Source organism: Octopus bimaculoides, chromosome 16, assembly GCF_046866305.1.
Source record: "Octopus bimaculoides isolate indiv1 chromosome 16, ASM4686630v1, whole genome shotgun sequence".
Classification (NCBI taxonomy): Eukaryota; Metazoa; Mollusca; class Cephalopoda; order Octopoda; family Octopodidae; genus Octopus; species Octopus bimaculoides.
Genome location: NC_142943.1, coordinates 13,743,837 through 13,762,557, shown reverse-complemented (window position 1 = coordinate 13,762,557; position 18,721 = coordinate 13,743,837). Strand labels below are relative to the sequence as shown.

The window sequence follows — 18,721 nt, the reverse complement described above, 5'->3', positions numbered from 1 at the left end:
AGATATTCAATAGAGTAAATTAAAAATAGTTATGTGATAAAGAAAAGACAACATTAGCTCAATAGCAAACACTATAATCATTTTGGAAAGTATGGGAAACTATACTAAACATGTTTCTGCATTATTAGACCTCCTCAAAATTAAATCATCTCCTCCCCAACTTCACCATACAAACATCCCAGAGCTACACTTACTATAACAATAACATTGTAACCCTAACTTGAAAAATTCCATGAGGAATAAATCAGTGAATTACTAAGACTGTTAAAGAGGAGGTGGGATTGTGGAAACAGAGATAACAGCAACATAAACGAGGAGGATGCTTCTATGCTTCATAAAATTTATGGTTTTCTTCCTTCAGCACAAGTTTTATGTTATAAGGCACAGCTGAAAGGTAAATGGAGGGAACAAGATCAAATTAGTGCTGTGCTTTTGTCACTCTTAACAACCACAATAACAAGAATATTATTGGTAAAAGTTCTTGGGAAACTCATTTTTTAAAGCCTTACCACTCTAACATTATTATATCTTTGGGTTTTTGTTAATATTTATTTGTTTTAATGGGTTTTATATTTTCGATTTGAACATACATTTCAGAATTTACAAAAAACATTTTCATAATGAAATTTTAAAAAATTTTTTACTTTTTTTTTCTTTTAAAGCAGAAATTGATTAAGGTTGGAGGAATAGCAGTTACAGCTTTTTAAAAATTTTATTTTGTTTCCATCTGAAAACATTAGTCTTTTTGCTTTTTTGAAAATTTAAAATACTGTGGTCCTCTGTTTCATTGAAAACAAAAATATTACGAATGTATGCAACTGTAAATCCATTAACTGTAATTAGTTTCTGATTTTAAAAAATTCAGTAATAAATTAAAAAATGGTTTTTGCAAATTCTGAATCTCTGTTATTCATAAATTTTATAAAAGAAAAAAAAAAAAGAAACAAAGAGGGTAGATTAAAAAAAAACCCAAACTAAGCATGGTTTTTTTTTTTAAATCGCTCTTGTACTTTTCTTTGGAAGTACTCACATCAATCATTACTCGACCAGCTACAGTAAGATCCCGATCAAGCCAAGATGCCCAAATACCACCACCATAGCATTGCACACCAACTGTCAAGTAGCCATGTCTTTCCTTTCTGGACACTGGTTTCACCTTAAATAGAAAAATAAACAAAGTAAATATGTTACCATAACAAACAGTAGCTTGTTCACATATGTTATTAGAGGAATCCGTTAGCAAGAACACTTATCTCCGTGTGATGTACAACCAGGAGTGGCTGTGTGGTAAGTAGCTTGCTTACCAACCACATGGTTCCGGGTTCATTCCCACTGCGTGGCACTTTGGGCAAGTGTCTCCTATTATAGCCTCGGGCCGACCAAAGCCTTGTGAGTGGATTTGGTAGACAGAAACTGAAAGAAGCCCGTCATATATATATATATTTGTGTGTGTGTGTTTGTGTGTCTGTGTCCCCCCCAACATCGCTTGACAACCGATGCGGGTGTGTTTATGTCCCCGTAACTTAGCGGTTCGGCAAAAGAGACCGATAGAATAAGTACTAGGCTTACAAAGAATAAGTCCTCGGGTTGATTTGCTCTACTAAAGGCGGTGCTCCAGCATGGCCGCAGTCAAATGACTGAAACAAGTAAAAGAGTATAAAAGAGTAACTGTGTCCCGAGACTAATGTTTTTTCAGAACCAATCCTCATCAGCATCATCATCACTGTTTAACATCCATTGTCCATGCTGGCATGGGTTAGATGGTTTGACCAGAGCTGGTCAGCTGGATAACTGCACCAGGTTCCAGTCTGATTTGGCATGGTTTTTACAGCTGGATGCCTTTCCTAATGACAACCACTTAACAGAATGTGCTGGGTACTTTTTATGTGGTACCAGTCCAAGTGTACCTTATGTGGCACTGGTATGAGTGCATTCAATGTGACATTGACACGAGTGCATTCCATGTGGCACTGGCACGAGTGCATCCCACATGGCACTGGCACAAGTGCATTCCATGTGGAACTTTATTTCACATTGCTCCAGTCCACTCAGCTGGCAAAAATGAGTAGTACCTGTAATTCAAAAGGCCAGCCTTGGCACACATTGTATCATGCTGAATCTCCCGGAGAACTATGTTAAGAGTGTGTGTGTCTGTGGAGTGCTCAGCCGCTTGCATGTTAATTTCACAAGCAGACTGTTCCGTTGATCAAATCAACTGCAACTCTCATCGTAACTGCTGGAGTGCCATCATCATCATCATCATCATCATCATCCAGTGTTTTAAATCTGGGTTTTGTCCCTGTTAATGGGGGGTCGATGGATCTACCTCAATGCCATAGCAACCAAGGTAGGCAGGTGCAGCCTACCCCAACCTTTGGGCTGGCTGGTGCCCATTCTCCTTGAGGCATTTTTGGAGCTGGATTTTCTACGGGGAGCATGTCCTTGCTTACCCCCAACCTCAGTTTCTAGACATGAGTGGTCCCGAGACCAAGGCCGCTACCATGATTTTTAAGAAATGTGGTGGAAAACTAGCTCAGGAAGGCAGGGACACTATTCCCTGAGACCCCTTTCAGAGCCCCCTACCTAAGTTCAGTGTTAAACTACAACCAATTATGGCTGTCATAATTACTATAACTTTTATCTTTTATTTGTTTCAGTAATTAGACTGTGGCCATGCTGGGGCACTGCCTTGAAGAATTTTTAGTTGAACAAATCAAGGCCCCTAGTACTTTTTTCCTTTTAAGCCTCGTACTTATTCTATAGATCTTTTCTGCTGAACTGCTAAATTACAGGGATATAAACAACACCAACACTGGTTGTCAAGCAGTGGTGGGGAACAAACACAAAGAAACACACATATGATAGGCTTTGTTCAGTTTCCATCTACCAAATCCACTCACAAGGCTTTAGTCAGCCTGAAACTATAGTAGAAGACACTTGTCCAAAGTGGGACTGAACCCAGAGCCATGTGGTTGGCAAGCTTCTTACCACACCGCCATGTCTATGCCTATAGAATACTATTGTCAGTAGACTAATTAATAGGTACAGGTGCAGCTGTGTGTTGAACCCTTCTAATACCAACCCACCTGAGACCATTCTATGATACCAATTCCCTGTTTTAAAGGGATCTCAAAGCCTTCCATCAAAATTTCATGTTAATGTGCTTCAAACACCACCTTAATAATGAGAAAAGTATTTCAATCAAGTCATTATTTTCAAATTACTTGAAACAAAGGTATATTATCCAACAGTATCAGTGCCAGGTAGTGTTTAGGCATAAGCAAACTTAAGGTTAGTCAAATATGTTTGTGGCATATTTCAACTTCTAAAGGTAAATTCACTGCAATTACCAAGGAGAAAAAAATTCTCTCTTATGGTAAAAAGGTATAAAAACACCATATCTGTCCAGTGTTGCCCCCCTGTTGGATTCCCAAATGTGTTTCTAGCTTTTTAGCTGTTATCAATGAGAAATACTGGAGAGGTAACTCTGAACAGACTTAATGAAAGTTATAGATTTAACTAAAACAGGGTAAACAAAATAATATAATAACAAATGGTTAAAAAAAAAGAACAAAACAAAAATATACTACAATAAACTCCCTCATTAGGCACCACTGGAACTGGAAGGGAGCCAGATAATTGAATTTTCTGGATCCCTGATTACCATTTTCTAACTTACCAAAGCACCTTAGAAAACTCCTTAAAACTCACTCTATATACATCAGTTTTATCATTAATATTCCATTTCATCATTAATATTATAAATGTAGTAGAAATGATAGAAGTAGGAAGAAATAAAAGTATAATCCAAGTAAAAAACAAAATTTTATTAACCTAATAAAACACAGAAATTGTAAATGCTGCTAAATATTATACTTTGAGAAGCACCTATTCATTTTATGTACAACAAACTTTCTTTTAATGAAAATTAATTAACACAAATTCTCTCGACTAATTAACAAGATATTTTCATTTATTTTTTCTTCTGGGTCCCAGTTGTTTAAAAGTTCCAGTTGAGTGTCAGCTGAGAGGAATTTTACTGTAATTAAAGAATTCAAAGACAGAAAAGACGAGGAAAGATGTTTTACCTTAAGGCAAGGACTGTCAACGTGGGCGCCAACCAAGCTGAATCCATTCCCAGGTTTATACTGAGCTCCGACAGCAAAGGCAATAAGTGTGGATTCATTTCTAGTCAGAAAGTACTAAAAATTAAAAAAAATAAAGTAAGCAAATAAATATCATGTTACTGGTTTATAGTTCAAGAGTTCAAACCCTGCAATAAGTAGTCTGTGGAGTTTTACTTTGTTTAATAAATTTATTCATTCTTATAATGAGGAATTACATGGGTGCTTAAACCAGGATCCCACCAGAAAAGCTCCCTTACATCAAAAACCCAACCCCTTATCCAGTTAGATATGTATGATTTGTTGATGTAAGTCAGTGATTAAACTGAAAATGAATTAACATGAAACAGATTTCCTTACTTTCTTAGAATTTTCCAGAGTCCAATGGTTACTCTCTCTTAACTCCTCAAAGCCAGCATCTTTCAACATGGTTTTCAATGCATCAGTAGCTGGAAATGAAATAGCACAGGATATACAAATTATATATTAGCACATATATCATCATCATCGTCGTCGTTTAACGTCCGCTTTCCATGTTAGCATGGGTTGGACGATTTGACTGAGGACTGGTGAAACCAGATGGCTATACCAGGCTCCAATCTGATTTGGCAGAGTTTCTACAGCTGGATGCCCTTCCTAATGCCAACCACTCCGAGAGTGTAGTGGGTGCTTTTACGTGCCACCAGCACGAGGGCCAGTCACGTGGGACTGGCAAACGGCCACGCTCAAAATGGTGTATTTTATGTGCCACCCGCACAAGAGCCAGTCCAGGGGCACTGGCAACGATCTCGCTCGAAAGTCCTTACACATGTCACGGGCACAAGTGCCAGAAAGGCGACGCTGGGCACAGGTGCCATCACAATTTCGCTTTCGCTTGCCCCAATAAGTCTTCGCAAGCTGAGTTTATAGCACATATAAATTATATATATATATATTATATATAGCACATATAAATTATATATAGAGCACATATATATTATATATAGCACATATAAATTATATATATAGCACAGGATATACAAATTATATATTATGAAATAGCACAGGATATACATTATATAGGAATGTACACATGTATGTATGTCATTAGGTTTAACCAATATTGTCAAGACAATCATCATCATCATCATCATTTTAACCCTTTAATGTTTAAACCAGCTATATCTGGCCAAAATATTCTACCTGTTTTATGTTCAAACTGGCCAGATCTGGCCTCTCACACCTATCTTGCAATGTCATTTTAAAAATAGACAACCACATCATCGATATCTCAAAGCTACAAGATAATGTAAGATTAATTGAAAACAATGTCAACAAATAAACATTAAGACATGACAGAATAATTTAAATGTGAAAGGGTTCACTTAAAAAAAAAAAAGAAAAGAAAAAAACTAGCTCAAGGTGTTATGCTAATGTATTAAAACCCCAAAACAAGTGGCTGTCGAACAAACTTAACAACACATCTGTAGTTTCAATGGCAGAAGTATTAGAGCAGGGGTTCTCAACCATGTTTTATCAATGGGCTCCTTTGATTGTTATTTTATTCTGGTGGACCCCAAACAGCTTATTCAATGTCTAAAAATTTGTCTTATAAAAGTTCTAAATTCCCATTTTGTTTTCTGCACAACTTGTGTAGGTTGAACTATGTAAAATGTTATAGGAAGAAACCTAGCTGTTTCTTGCAAGAGATACCAATACATAAATCTAAAGCAGAATTTTTTCAGGGCCCATTAAAATACTATTGTGGATTCCCAATTTACCATTTTGTTGCGTGAACTCCTGAAAATCTTATATGGATTCTCAGGGGCCTTATGGACCCCAGTCGAGAACCACTGCATTAGAGTGTTCTTCAAAATTCTCATTCTGTATTTGTTCCAGATCTAACCCTTTAGCATTTAAACCAGCCATATCTGGCCAAAAATATTCTACCTGTTTTACATGCAAACTAACTAGATCCAGCCTCTAATACCTACCCTACAATGTCATTCTAAAAATAAACAATCACATCACTGAAATCTCAAAGCCACAAGATAATGCATGATTAATTTAAAGCAATGAATAAATAAACATTAGATTTGACAATAAGTCTGAATGCTAAAGGGTTGAACCCTGCAGTGGTCAAGTTTTAGTTTAACCCTTGCCAGCATAGAAAATGAATGTTAAATGATGATGATGATAACATCCATACATAGGTTTCAACCCAAGATTTGAAATCAGATCAACTCAGTTTTCCAAGAACAAACTGAGCAGTGTAATACACAATTCAATCGTAGAAACAGTATCATTGGACTGAGTAACATACCATGGTAAGGAGATGGGCTTGCATTGACAAACTTCAGAAATTCTTCTGCTGAAGATAATACAGTTTCTCGTGAAAAAGCCTAGATGAAAAAAAAAGACACAAAAAGAGGAAAATATCAGACATATAAGCGTAGATGATCAGAAAAAATGTCAAAGAATATCAAGATTAAATCCCACATAAATTAAAACACTTTGGACATCACATCTTAAGTTCCTCGATGTGACCTAAAAGCAATGCAGACAATGTCAGTCCATTGATAAATATGGTAAATTACTAGTAAAATTCCAGTTAAGGTTAAATCCTCAATGTGCTGAGTCATTGAATACAAACATTTATCAAAAATTAATCCTAGCCACTAATCATCACATACTCTTACTCTTTTACTTGGTTCAGTCATTTGACTGCGGCCATGCTGGAGCACCGCCTTTAGTCGAGCAAATCAACCCAAGGACTTATTCTTTGGAAGCCTAGTACTTATTCTATCGGTCTCTTTTGCCGAACCACTAAGTTACGCGGACGTAAACACACCACCATCGGTTGTCAAGCGATGGTGGGGGGACAAACACAGACACACACACACACATATATATATATATATATATATATATATATATATATACACACATATATACGACAGGTTTCTTTCAGTTTCCGTCTACTAAATCCACTCACAAGGCTTTGGTCGGCCCGAGGCTATAGTAGAAGACACTTGCCCAAGGTGCCATGCAGTGGGACTGAACCCAGAAAACCATGTGGTTGGTAAGCAAGCTACTTACCACACAGCCACTCCTGTGCCTGTATGTATAAACATATATTGTGTGTTTTTTTACCTTGTAATTTGATGATTTCAAAGAAATTCTATTTTGTGATGAGGATTTTCTGTACTGATAATTACTTATTCATAATTTTCATTTAAACAATTAGCATCAAATAAATATTTATCAGCACAGATAATTACACTGGGGAGTATGGATTTTGTTGTCTGGTGCTGGAGATAGGTTTCCTAGTAATTTTGGTGTGCTCATTTCAAAAATTAAATCTATTTTGTTCTATCACATCAAAATTTTTCACATACTCAAATGTCCATTTTTCAACATTTCCAATATTGTCCCTATTTACCTCAGCCAAGGGAGGAGGTTATGTTTTCATCAGCGTTGGGTTGTCCGTCAGTCCGTCTGTGTGAAAAATAACTCGAAAAGTTGTGAACGGTATTTGATGAAACTTGCAGGAAAAGTTGGTAATGACACAAGGAACAGATGATGAAATTTTGGTAGTGATCCAGGAATTTTTATGGATTCTTGAAGGATTTTTCATTTGTTATATTTACTTTACATGAAGTATTACAATGTTACGTTCTTTGATTATCTCCCTTGAAAACGCGTTGATCATTTCCACGTAACCCATGGTGGCATTGCTGTTTCCAAAGTTTATTTTCGTTTCTCTATTAGTAATTTCACTTGCGTATCTATCTTAAAATGAGCTGCTTGGCGGAGGTCTGCGGAGGATGACATTACAAGCCTTGACTATTGGGATCAACTCAAAAAGCTCAGGTTTTGCTCCCTCCACCGCCGCTGTGAGCTTTATATCATCTGTATGATGTGGAAAATATTCCATCAACATTGCCTATCTTTAAAATTCGTCCGAGGCTTGGCCCCCATGCCATCCATCCACTACAGAAATGTTCGTGTCATATCATAACACTATGACAGAACTATTTCACCTCAATTGGCCCTGCTCTCTTCAACATCGTGCCAGACACACATAAAGGAGGAAAGTAACTTCACGGCATTCAAACGTTCCCTAGATGATTACCCACAACAATTACCAGATAAACCACTCACACCCAGATATGTCTCTGAAAACAATGACCCTCTGCTTGAATGAGCTACAGTTCCCCAGAGCTGACTGTGTATCTCTTCCAGGTGGTGCTATTAAATTAGACATGGCCTGAGTCAATTTCGGCTGAAACTTATCTAAGTAATTTAATCTATGTTGTAATCTTTTAATCAAAGCATGACAACGTGGGTAGGGGCTGATATCTTAACATTTCTGATGGTCTTAAGTATAAAAAAAATTATTAAAGATTTACATAGAACTACATTCAGAGTATGTCTATAAGCTATTGTGTTTAGACCTGGTTTCTGTCCTCAAAGTGTTCCATTTTGTAGATGCAATTTTTTTTTTTAAATTAAGCACTCTGAAATTAGAAAAATCAAAAATCTGCAACAATCTCAGTCCCATGAGTGATAATGGATTTTCAACTGTGTAAAGATACTGATTGTGGTGATCATAGTTTTGATGGTGATTGTGGTGAAAGCAGATACAGTGTTGATGATGACGATGGACGAGATAAGTATAGAAGGAGGATAAAATAGTATCGGTGGTTATAATGGCGACAGGAGCGGTGTGATGTGTGATGGTGGTAATAGTAGTGTTGATGATAGTGTTAGTTGTGTGATGGTGGTATTGTGGTGGTTATACTGGTTGTGGTGGTGAAAATGACTGTTATTTTTTTTTACCCCCCGCCAAGGAAGTTATGTTTTTGCCGGCGTTGGTTTGGGAAATTGGGCGATTTTCAGCATGCGTGTATATGGGTGGAAATGAGCTGCTTGGTGGAGGTCTGCACTCTCCGAGTGCTTTTCTAGTTCTAAGGATAGATTTGGCTTCATCAAATGCAGACTCATGTATGGAGCTGGACATATTATTTAAAGGAAATTTGACTACAAAAGTGAAAATAAAAGCCATGATTTAAGTATCTTCAGTAAATAAGAAAGATCAACCTTGAGCAACTTTCACTATTTTCAATCTAACCAGTTTTAAATGTCACAATGTCCTTTATACAATTCGATGTTAAACAACCCATTTCTGAGGTCCTTGACATCACACGTCTCATATCTGTGAAATTAGTCAGCAGATATATCCATTGTGCTTGACTTAGTGTGACCATATTGCAAACCAGACGAGACAGGTTTTGTTGAACTTAAAACTATTTCTTATGAAAATTGGTATTTTGAATGCGCCCTTGATGTTTTACTTGAGGTCACATAGGTCAAAGGTCACTCTCTGTCCAGCTTGGTCAAAAACTGTAGAATTTCATGGTATGTATGGTCTTTATGAAACTTTACCATCACAAGACTGCATTTGCTTACTTTGTAACTGCTGACAGTTTTGAAAATGCTTTTCTCAGATGACAACTAAATTAAATATATACGACGACTGGCACCCATGCCAACGTTGTCTCCTTCATTGGACACGAAACTCAGATTGCGAAGACCTGTTGGTGCAAACGAAAGCGAAATCATGATGGCACCTGTGCCCAGCGTTGCCTTTCTGGCACTTGTGCCCGCGGCATGTGTAAGGACTTTCGAGCGAGATCGTTGCCAGTGCCCCTGGACTGGCTCTTGTGCGGGTGGCATGTAAAATACATCATTTGGAGCGTGGCCGTTGCCAGTACTGCCTGACTGGCCTTCGTGCCGGTGGCACGTAAAAGCACCCACTTCACTCTCAGAGTGGTTGGCGTTAGGAAAGGCATCCAGCTGTAGAAACTCTACCAAATCAGATTGGAGCCTGGTGTAGCCATATGGTTTCACCAGTCCTCAGTCAAATTGTCCAACCCATGCTAGCATGGAAAGAGGACGTTAAACGACGACGATGATGATGATGATGATGATGATAATGTTTTGTATTTCAGAAATATGGCCAGTTGTGAGACAAAAAACACACAAAAACAACCCTGATGTCTTCTGTTATCTAGACAGTGAAACAAAATCACAGATTTTGAGAAGACGGCTTACCTTACTTTAGCATGAAACTGGGTGATTAAGAAAAAGCCTGGGCACCCCATATAGTGTGTAAAACATGTGTTGAAACACCGAGACAGTAACTGTTTCAAATACTTAAACAGAAAGTTTCCAGCTTTGTCTTGTGAGAAAATTAGGGTCGTATTTGATGGGCCTCAGATTAGGCAGTTATTGCAGGACAAGCAGTTTTTGGAGACCATGTGTGGCACTGGAAAAGAAGCATGGAATGCTTTTGCTGCAGTTGTGTCTGGTTTCCTGAAGTTATCAAATAATGAAAAACTTGCGCAGACCCTGTTAACCAGTTTTCGAGCATTGGGCTGCAACATGAGCGTAAAAGTGCATTTCTTGCACAATCATCTGGACTACTTCCCTGAAAATCATAACACACTAAGTAACAAGCAAAGAGAAAGATTCCATCAAGACATCTTTTGGCATAAAAGGAATTTCTATTTAATAAAAAAAACCTAACACAATAGAACATTTCTGAAGGCATTTATGAACCCAGCATCATCAAATTAGGTAGGACTGATTGTAAAAAGCAAGACAACTAAAATGATCCTCAGTGTTATTAGTGAAATGATAAAAGCAGATGACCTATTACTTATGGACACACAATACAATTGTGTTTGTTGTTGTTGTTGGCACTTCGTCGCTTACGACGTCAAGGGTTCCAGTTGATCCGGTCAACGGAACAGCCTGCTCATGAAATTAACGTGCAAGTGGCTGATCACTCCACAGACACGTGTACCCTTAACGTAGTTCTCGGGGATATTCAGCGTGACACAGTGTGACAAGACTGACCCTTTGAATTACAGGCACAACAGAAACAGGAAGTAAGAGTGAGAGAAAGTTGTGGTGGAAGAGTACAGCAGGGTTCACCACCATCCCCTGCCGGAGCCTCGTGGAGCTTTAGGTGTTTTCGCTCAATAAACACTCACAACGTCCGGTCTGGGAATCAAAACCGCGATCCTATGACCGCGAGTCCACTGCCCTAACCACTGGGCCATTGCGCCTCCACAGACAATTGTGTTTATTCAGAGAGAAACTTATAAAAAAATAAATCGACGTTATAGAAGAAAATTGACTGTAGTTTTGGAATCAGCATGCTAATTTTAGTCTAAACCAAGTGAAAAAGGAAACTCAGCAGAAATTATGTTCAAAATTGTTCCCCTGCATTATCAATATGTAATAATCAGTACAGAAAATTCTCAACACAAAATAAAATTTCTCTGAAGTCCTCCAACTACAAATATTCTGATTTGTCTGAAAATATTCCTCATCCCCTCATTTTATAGTCACTGAGAAATGTATGACAGCCATTTCTGATGCCTAGGCCACCTAAATATTGCAGGCAGTTTTTCTATCAGATCTAAAATATTGCTCTAACTTCCTCACCATTCCAAATAGTTATAAAAGCGCACAAAATGACTACATCATCATTTTAACCTCCATTTTACCATGCTTGCATGGGTCAAGCAGAATTAGTTGAGGCAGATTTTCTACTGCTGGATGTCCTTCCTGTTACCAACACTCATCGTTTCCAAGGAAGGTAATATTTCCCCATGGCTAAACATGTTTTTGCAGAAACTGGAAATCAATGACACTGCTTATATGACAGTGACACTCATTTGCAACTATCACACAAATGTCAAGACATGGAGGCACACACACACACACACACACACACATGGCTACCAAATTCACTCAAAAGGCTTTGGTGGGCATAGGGCTACAGTAGAAGACACTTGCCCAAAGTAGTATGCTGTGAAATTGAAGCTGAAATCATGTGACTGAGAAGCAAATCTCTCAATCACATGGCTACATCTGCATGTCATCATTGTGATAAAATGTTGCTGAGAGATGTGCAAGATCACATTGCTTACACTGTAACGAAAATAGATGTTACTTTTTAGAATTTGCTGACTGCTCTTATTTCAGTCAACAACCTGTAATTTATTCCTATACTAACCACTATATGCAGCTTTCTACACTGACTACATCATGAGAAAATAAGTGACTGGGGAAATAAGCAGGGTGAAGCCTTCTTAGTAAGAATGCAAAATATTACAGTGATATGCAGATAGAATTTCTTGCTGGTTACCTGCTCATCATTGCAAGAGAATAGGTTAACCCTTTTGATGCAAATTTGTCTGAAATTGCCCCTGGTTCTATGATACAAACTCCAGGTTTTAAAATGATCTTACTTAAAACATTCCACTCAAATTTCATGCTAATTTATGTTCCAAACACCAGCTTAACAATGGCAAAAAGTTATTTTCATATAATTGTTATTGTTTTCAAAACAAATTGAAACTAAGACTGCAATTTTAACAGAAATATGGAAATGAATATATATATATGAAAAGCATCTTCATTTTCACCGAATAAAACATTTCAAATACATTTATAGGTGCATACATGCCCATGTGGTTAAGAAGCCCTCTTTGGGACCACATGAATTCTGGTTCAATCCCACTGCACAGCACCTAGATAAAGTATCTTCTCCTATAGCCCTGAACTGACGTATGCTCTGGGAACGAATTTGGTAGGTGGAAACTGCATGGAAGCCTTTGTGTGTGTGTATGTGCATGCACGTGTGCATGTGTAGTGGTTAAATGCTAAATGTGTCTAAGGGTGTATAGATGCAATAGGCATGTGTATGCCTTTCATCATCATCATCATCGTTTAACGTCCGCTTTCCATGCTAGCATGGGTTGGACGATTTGACTGCGGACTGGTGAAACCGGATGGCAACACCAGCCTCCAATCTGATCTGGCAAAGTTTCTACAGCTGGATGCCCTTCCTAATGCCAACCACTCCGAGAGTGTAGTGGGTGCTTTTACGTGTCACCTGCACGAAGGCCAGTCAGGCGCTACTGGCAATGGCCTTTGAAGTAAACAAAAGAATGACTTCGCTTCGTCATTACAAATAATTTATTGATTGGATTTAAACTGTGTTGTTAGTATACATACTTCACCACTACATATAAATGTCCCCAACTGCTACGAGTTGTTAAATAAATAAAAAGGGTCATATTTGTAGAGGTGATGTGTTAAAAGTGAATATGTTTTGTCATGTGTCAGTGTGTGCGTTCGTCCATCTCGGAAAGTAGACTAGCGGTCTTTTGGTTGTCGCATCCAATAACGTTCTTCTCTAATGTGTTGAGACATGCGTGTGTGTGTGTGAATGTGTATGACAACTAGTGTTTGTTTGTTTAAGTCCTACAACTTAACGGTTTGGCAAAAGAGAGACAAAATAAGTAACAGACTTTAAAAGAACAAGTTCTGATGTGTGTGTGTGTGTGGGGGGGGGGTCTGTTCGACTAAAACCTTTCAAGGCTGTGCTTCGGCATGGCCGTGGTCGAATGACTGAAACCAGTGGAAGATAAAAGATCTGAATAAAAGATATTTCCGTGACATGTTTTAGAATTTCATTTTTCAGTATGTTTTCCATTATTGGTAATCTTCCAGTTTCGAGAGGTAAAAGAAATAAATAAAAATATTCAAGGGAAATAACTGAACGACTTACCAGTATTATCCGTACTACTTTTTCTCTAAAACAGCATGCGACGGAATTTTTTTTTATAAAAGTTTCAAATGTTTTTTCTTTTTACAAACAGCATGCGACGGAATTTTCTTTTATAAAAGTTTAGGGTTAGAGTTAGATGTGCAGCCGGTCTTCCACGAGGCATTTTCGATTTCTCATAAGAAACTATGATATTCAATCACGTGTGGGATCTTTTTTAAAACGGGGGCCACATTTTTCATTAACGAAACACTTTGAAACTTGGAACACTGGTAGAATGTGTCATATAAAACATCTTTTTCTCTTAGTCTTCTTAAAAAAAAAAGAAATCCATAAATTATTCCATGTTAAAGTTGTCGTATTTCTGTAATTTCAACCAATCACTGACGTCCATTCAGCCGATATACATTAAGTGCCGACTACATAAACAAACGATTCTGAAACAATTAACCCTAACCCTAACTCTAACCCTAACCCTAAGGTTAGGGTTAGGGTTAAGGTTAGGGTTAAAGCAAATTTAAAATGAAAAAAGCAAATAAAACGAAGGTATGGAGATTAAATACGCTTTACATCGCTTAATGAGCCAAAGGAGTAAAGGTAAACAACTGAATACTTGTCAGTGATTGGTTGAAATTATCGAAATAAGACAATTTTTTACATGAAATAAATTCGAATACAAAAATATTCTTCTGTTCTATAACACAAAATAGATAAGTATACGAAGTTTGAAAGTCTTTCGGTACCAAAAACACTACGTAAAACATTAATGAAAAATGTGGCCCCCGTTTTAAAAAAGATCCCACGTGTGTGATTTATATATAAACAGTTAACGTCAATCAAATCACGTGATTTATTTATAAACAAAGTAGTACGGATAATACTGGTAAGACGTTCAGTTATTTCCCTTGTATTTTATTTACTTTTTTAACCTCTCGAAACTGGAAGATTACCCCATTATTTTTAATATAAAATAAAAGACATAGTTTTGGGGAATATTTGGCTGCTAATAGCCAAAAGTGGAGGAGCCAATGGCCTAGTGGTTAGGGCAGCGGACTCGCAGTCATAGAATCGCGGTTTCGATTCCCAGACCGGGCGTTGTGAGTGTTTATTGAGCGAAAACACTTAAAGCTCCACAAGGCTCCTGCTGTACTCTTTCACCACAACTTTCTCTCACTCTTACTTCCTGTTTCTGTTGTGCCTGTAATTCAAAGGGTCAGCCTTGTCACATTCTGTGTCACGCTGAATATCCCCGAGAACTACGTTAAGGGTACGCGTGTCTGTGGAGTGCTCAGCCACTTGCACGTTAATTTCACGAGCAGGCTGTTCCGTTGATCGAATCAATTGGAACCCTCGTCGCCGTAAGCGACGGAGTGCCAGCAATAGCCAACAGATCAAGCACCTGGGTAGAAGCTAACGTAGAAGTCTGTGGTTAAGCCTACTTACTGAATTACACCTATGCTCTAATGCTTGGGACTAAACAACTTTTTCTTGTGTAGAACAGTTGGTAAATTACTCGACTTGTGATAGAAACAGTTAGATTCTAAATTTTAGCTTCGAATATAAACAGATCAAAGGTTTTGTTACAGTTTAACTGATATTAATGTTTCTACTAAAATTACATGGAAATTTATTTTGCTATTTAACTTTGCAATATTTTGTTCTTAATTTTAATTTAACTAAGTGGAAATATAGCAGCCAAATCTCGCTCGAAGCAGACCCTGCTGCTACTAGGTTTAAAAAAAAACATCACATTGTAGTCACAAGATACATGAAAGGTGGGATGGGATGCCTACAACTGGAACACTTTTTTCACTCCAATTAACTAATAATAAAGACCATCGCTATGGCACAACAAACGGTAATTTTTTTACTGTTTCATTTGTCTCGTGAGACAAGTGTAAACATGTAACATCACTTATCTCTGTATTCGTTAATCACAGATAACGTCTCGTGTAAATAGTTACTTTGTGATGTTTAGACATTTTTATTACTCAATATATATAACGCTAGCAGAGATACCCGGCGTTGCCAATGTTACATGCAATTGAAGAATTAGACTTTTCTGTTATATCTTCTGTAAGGAACTGGAATACCAATGATTCGAATTTCATCAAAATTGCAGATGAGGGTTCTTTCCCTCTTAAAACACCATAAAAAAATTCTAATCATGACACATGTATCCCATACTAATGATTTTTATGCACAGATTCCAAAATTCCAGTCTTATGGAACCTGTTAAAAGGATTTTGCTCCTGAAAAATGGAGGTCATGGAGCTCTAAAATGTGGGAGTTAAGGCCCCTATTGGGGTTGGGTGTTTTAATGTCAACCAGAGAAGTTGAATTGTTAAGAATCTTTTGAACCTGGGTCTTATATGTATTGTTTAAATTTCTTTGAAATAGGAAATATATGTATGTTCACTGGGTTTGTAAAAGAGAGGAAAGCTATAGGAAACCCAAAGACGAATGATCACAATAAGCAGTCAGCTACCCTACCCTAGTCCCAATGTAGGATTCCTCACCATACAGGTGACAGGCACAGCTGTAAGATGCATTACGGATCTATAGCAACTGGAAGGGCATGGCCCAATTGAAATAAGAACGTGTGACGTTTGGAGTAAAGGGAAATGAAAGTGTCGCCTCTGGAGTTTGCAAATGACCACTATACCGATAGGTAACTGGACAGAATAAATTTACAATCTATAAATGTCTTTCAATAACCAGTCACTCATCTGGGAAGGCCTTGAAATCAATGTTACAATCGGGGGACTATGTGCGACCCAGTGATAATAAAAAGACTCAAAGGAGGCCTGCAACCAAATAACGTATAAATTCAAATGAACATATTTATTTTCTTCAATATATATTTCAGTATAAAGAATTCATTAAGAGGCTTAAATCAAAATTTCTTTACACATCATTCAGGAATAAATATAACATCAGAAAAAATACATTCCGTTTAAAAACACAAACCGTTCATGGCGAAATGTTAAAGACTTTCTGTATTCCCGAGCGTTAAACTAATACATCCTTTTGTTGTCTACACCACCTGTCCTCGTCTGTTGTTGTTTTTTTCGTAAATTCTCCCATATATATATATATATATATATATATATATATATATATATACATTTGTGCAGATGTATACATACATATAAAAACATAATACATATATATTATATATATATATATGTATGTATGTATATATGCCTGTATATATGTGAGATAATAGTTTAACTTTAACAGTTTCAGTATTAAAGTGAAACTATTAAAGTGAAAATATCTGACATTACAACAGAGAGATGTTATAGTTTCACTTTTGACACGTAATACCGAAATAGTGGAGGAGATATGATATTGGGCTCGCAGTAGGCAAGAAGTTAAAAAGATTTTATGGCCTATGACACTACATGGGCCCTAAGTAAGGCATATGTAAAATTTGAATGAAATTGGTTGTGTAGTTCTCAAGTTTTAGGGATTCACACAGACAGACAGACATTCTCACCTTTATATATATAGATATTGGGTTTTGTGATTAAGTGATCACCTTCAATTTGTACGTGTGTGAATATTGTGTGTATATATATATATATATATATATATATATATATATATATATATATATATATAATTAGAGAGAGAGAGAGAGAGAGAGATAATAAGAAAATGAGATGACAAAGGAATAAATGATTATCTTATGAACTTCATTAGGTTACAGTTGTTTCTGCTACAAGATTGCAGTGGAGTCATAGTTAAGTACCTGAGTAACACCTTATAGCTTCATCGGAACCTCGAATATGAAGAGCAATTTATTTAGAGGCTATATATTGGGCTGAGGTAAAGAATACGCACACCACTCGTTTTCGGCGTAACAAAAACCCTAACCACCGGGTGTACGTATTCTTTACTTTCGCCTATATATTGTTGTTTCAGTTAAACACACACACACACATACAAGATAACTTGACACCTTATGGTGGTAAATTTTGGTCTTTATCACGGACCCTTGATCAAATTTCATTCTCTCAGAAATTTTGTGGCCGAAATAAGTTGATTAAATTGGAAGGAGTTCAAACTTTATTACAGTTATATTTACATTCCATATGCAAGAGACAAGAAATGCAGGGACTATAACCAACAACATGACGGAATATCGCTTCTATCACGGTGACAAAAGAAGTTGTTACCAATCGATGAAGCGGAGAAAAATAAAATAGAAATTTCATGCTATCTGAAGACCTTCAGCCGAATAAAAGTTATAATTATACAAACCGATCCGATATTTAGGTAATCGTACCGAAAGATCACCGGACTTTAAAACAAAGCCGGGATCGGAGCTCACTTGGGTGCTTATATATATACAAAAGAAATAAAGAGACTTCAGCAAATAAGATCTGAAGAAGGAATTGTAATTCCGAAATATCATCGGACTATAGATAACCAAGTTAGAACAGGTATATAGTCCATTTTTTGTTCTATAGTGCATTGTTATACCATTCTAAACTTTTTATTCTTTACAAACAATACACAATGTTCAAGCGAACTACAATACTCTCTTAAAGAAAATAAAGTGAATACGAGCGATGTACTTAAATAAATTTGGTGAAATAAACAGCTCCAGTAATCGGAAGTGAGAATGGCTGAAAGATTGCCGAAAAAATTATTATTTATGATAGTGTTTTGTGCATAGTACAATATTAAATATTAAATAAGAACATTTTCAACTTACCATTTTGAGAAAGAAACACGCCGGCAAAGATACAAACACACTCTGAATGTTCGACTGCAACCCGTCAAACGGAGCGCTTGCTTAATATCAACCAATGAATATTCGTCCGCCTACTCCGCCTATTCTATTATCCACATTTTCTCTTACACTTACACACTAAGTTATTTGCTGCTGAATTTGAGAATGAGGTCATATTTCATGCAGTACAGTTAGTAATATTTTCATTTTATTGGCACCCTGGTT

The 18,721-nt window shown here is 37.0% G+C and overlaps 1 protein-coding gene across 2 annotated transcripts in view; it reads right to left on the bottom strand.

Moving 5' to 3' along the window:
- LOC106878371 (aspartyl aminopeptidase) overlaps positions 1-18,721 on the bottom strand; it is a 46,512-nt gene extending 27,791 nt beyond the window's left edge. The window contains exons 1-6 of one of the 2 annotated variants that reach the window (XM_089364165.1): positions 18,479-18,571; positions 13,756-14,064; positions 6,427-6,505; positions 4,485-4,573; positions 4,089-4,202; positions 1,031-1,156 (exon numbers count right to left, since the gene is read on the bottom strand). In XM_089364165.1, coding sequence (XP_089220291.1) covers positions 1,031-1,156; positions 4,089-4,202; positions 4,485-4,553 — 309 coding nt within the window. In that variant the 5' untranslated portion in view covers positions 4,554-4,573; positions 6,427-6,505; positions 13,756-14,064; positions 18,479-18,571. Of the gene's footprint in view, positions 1-1,030; positions 1,157-4,088; positions 4,203-4,484; positions 4,574-6,426; positions 6,506-13,755; positions 14,065-18,478 lie in introns of both variants that reach the window. The other variant, XM_052973918.2, reaches the window with a different exon arrangement.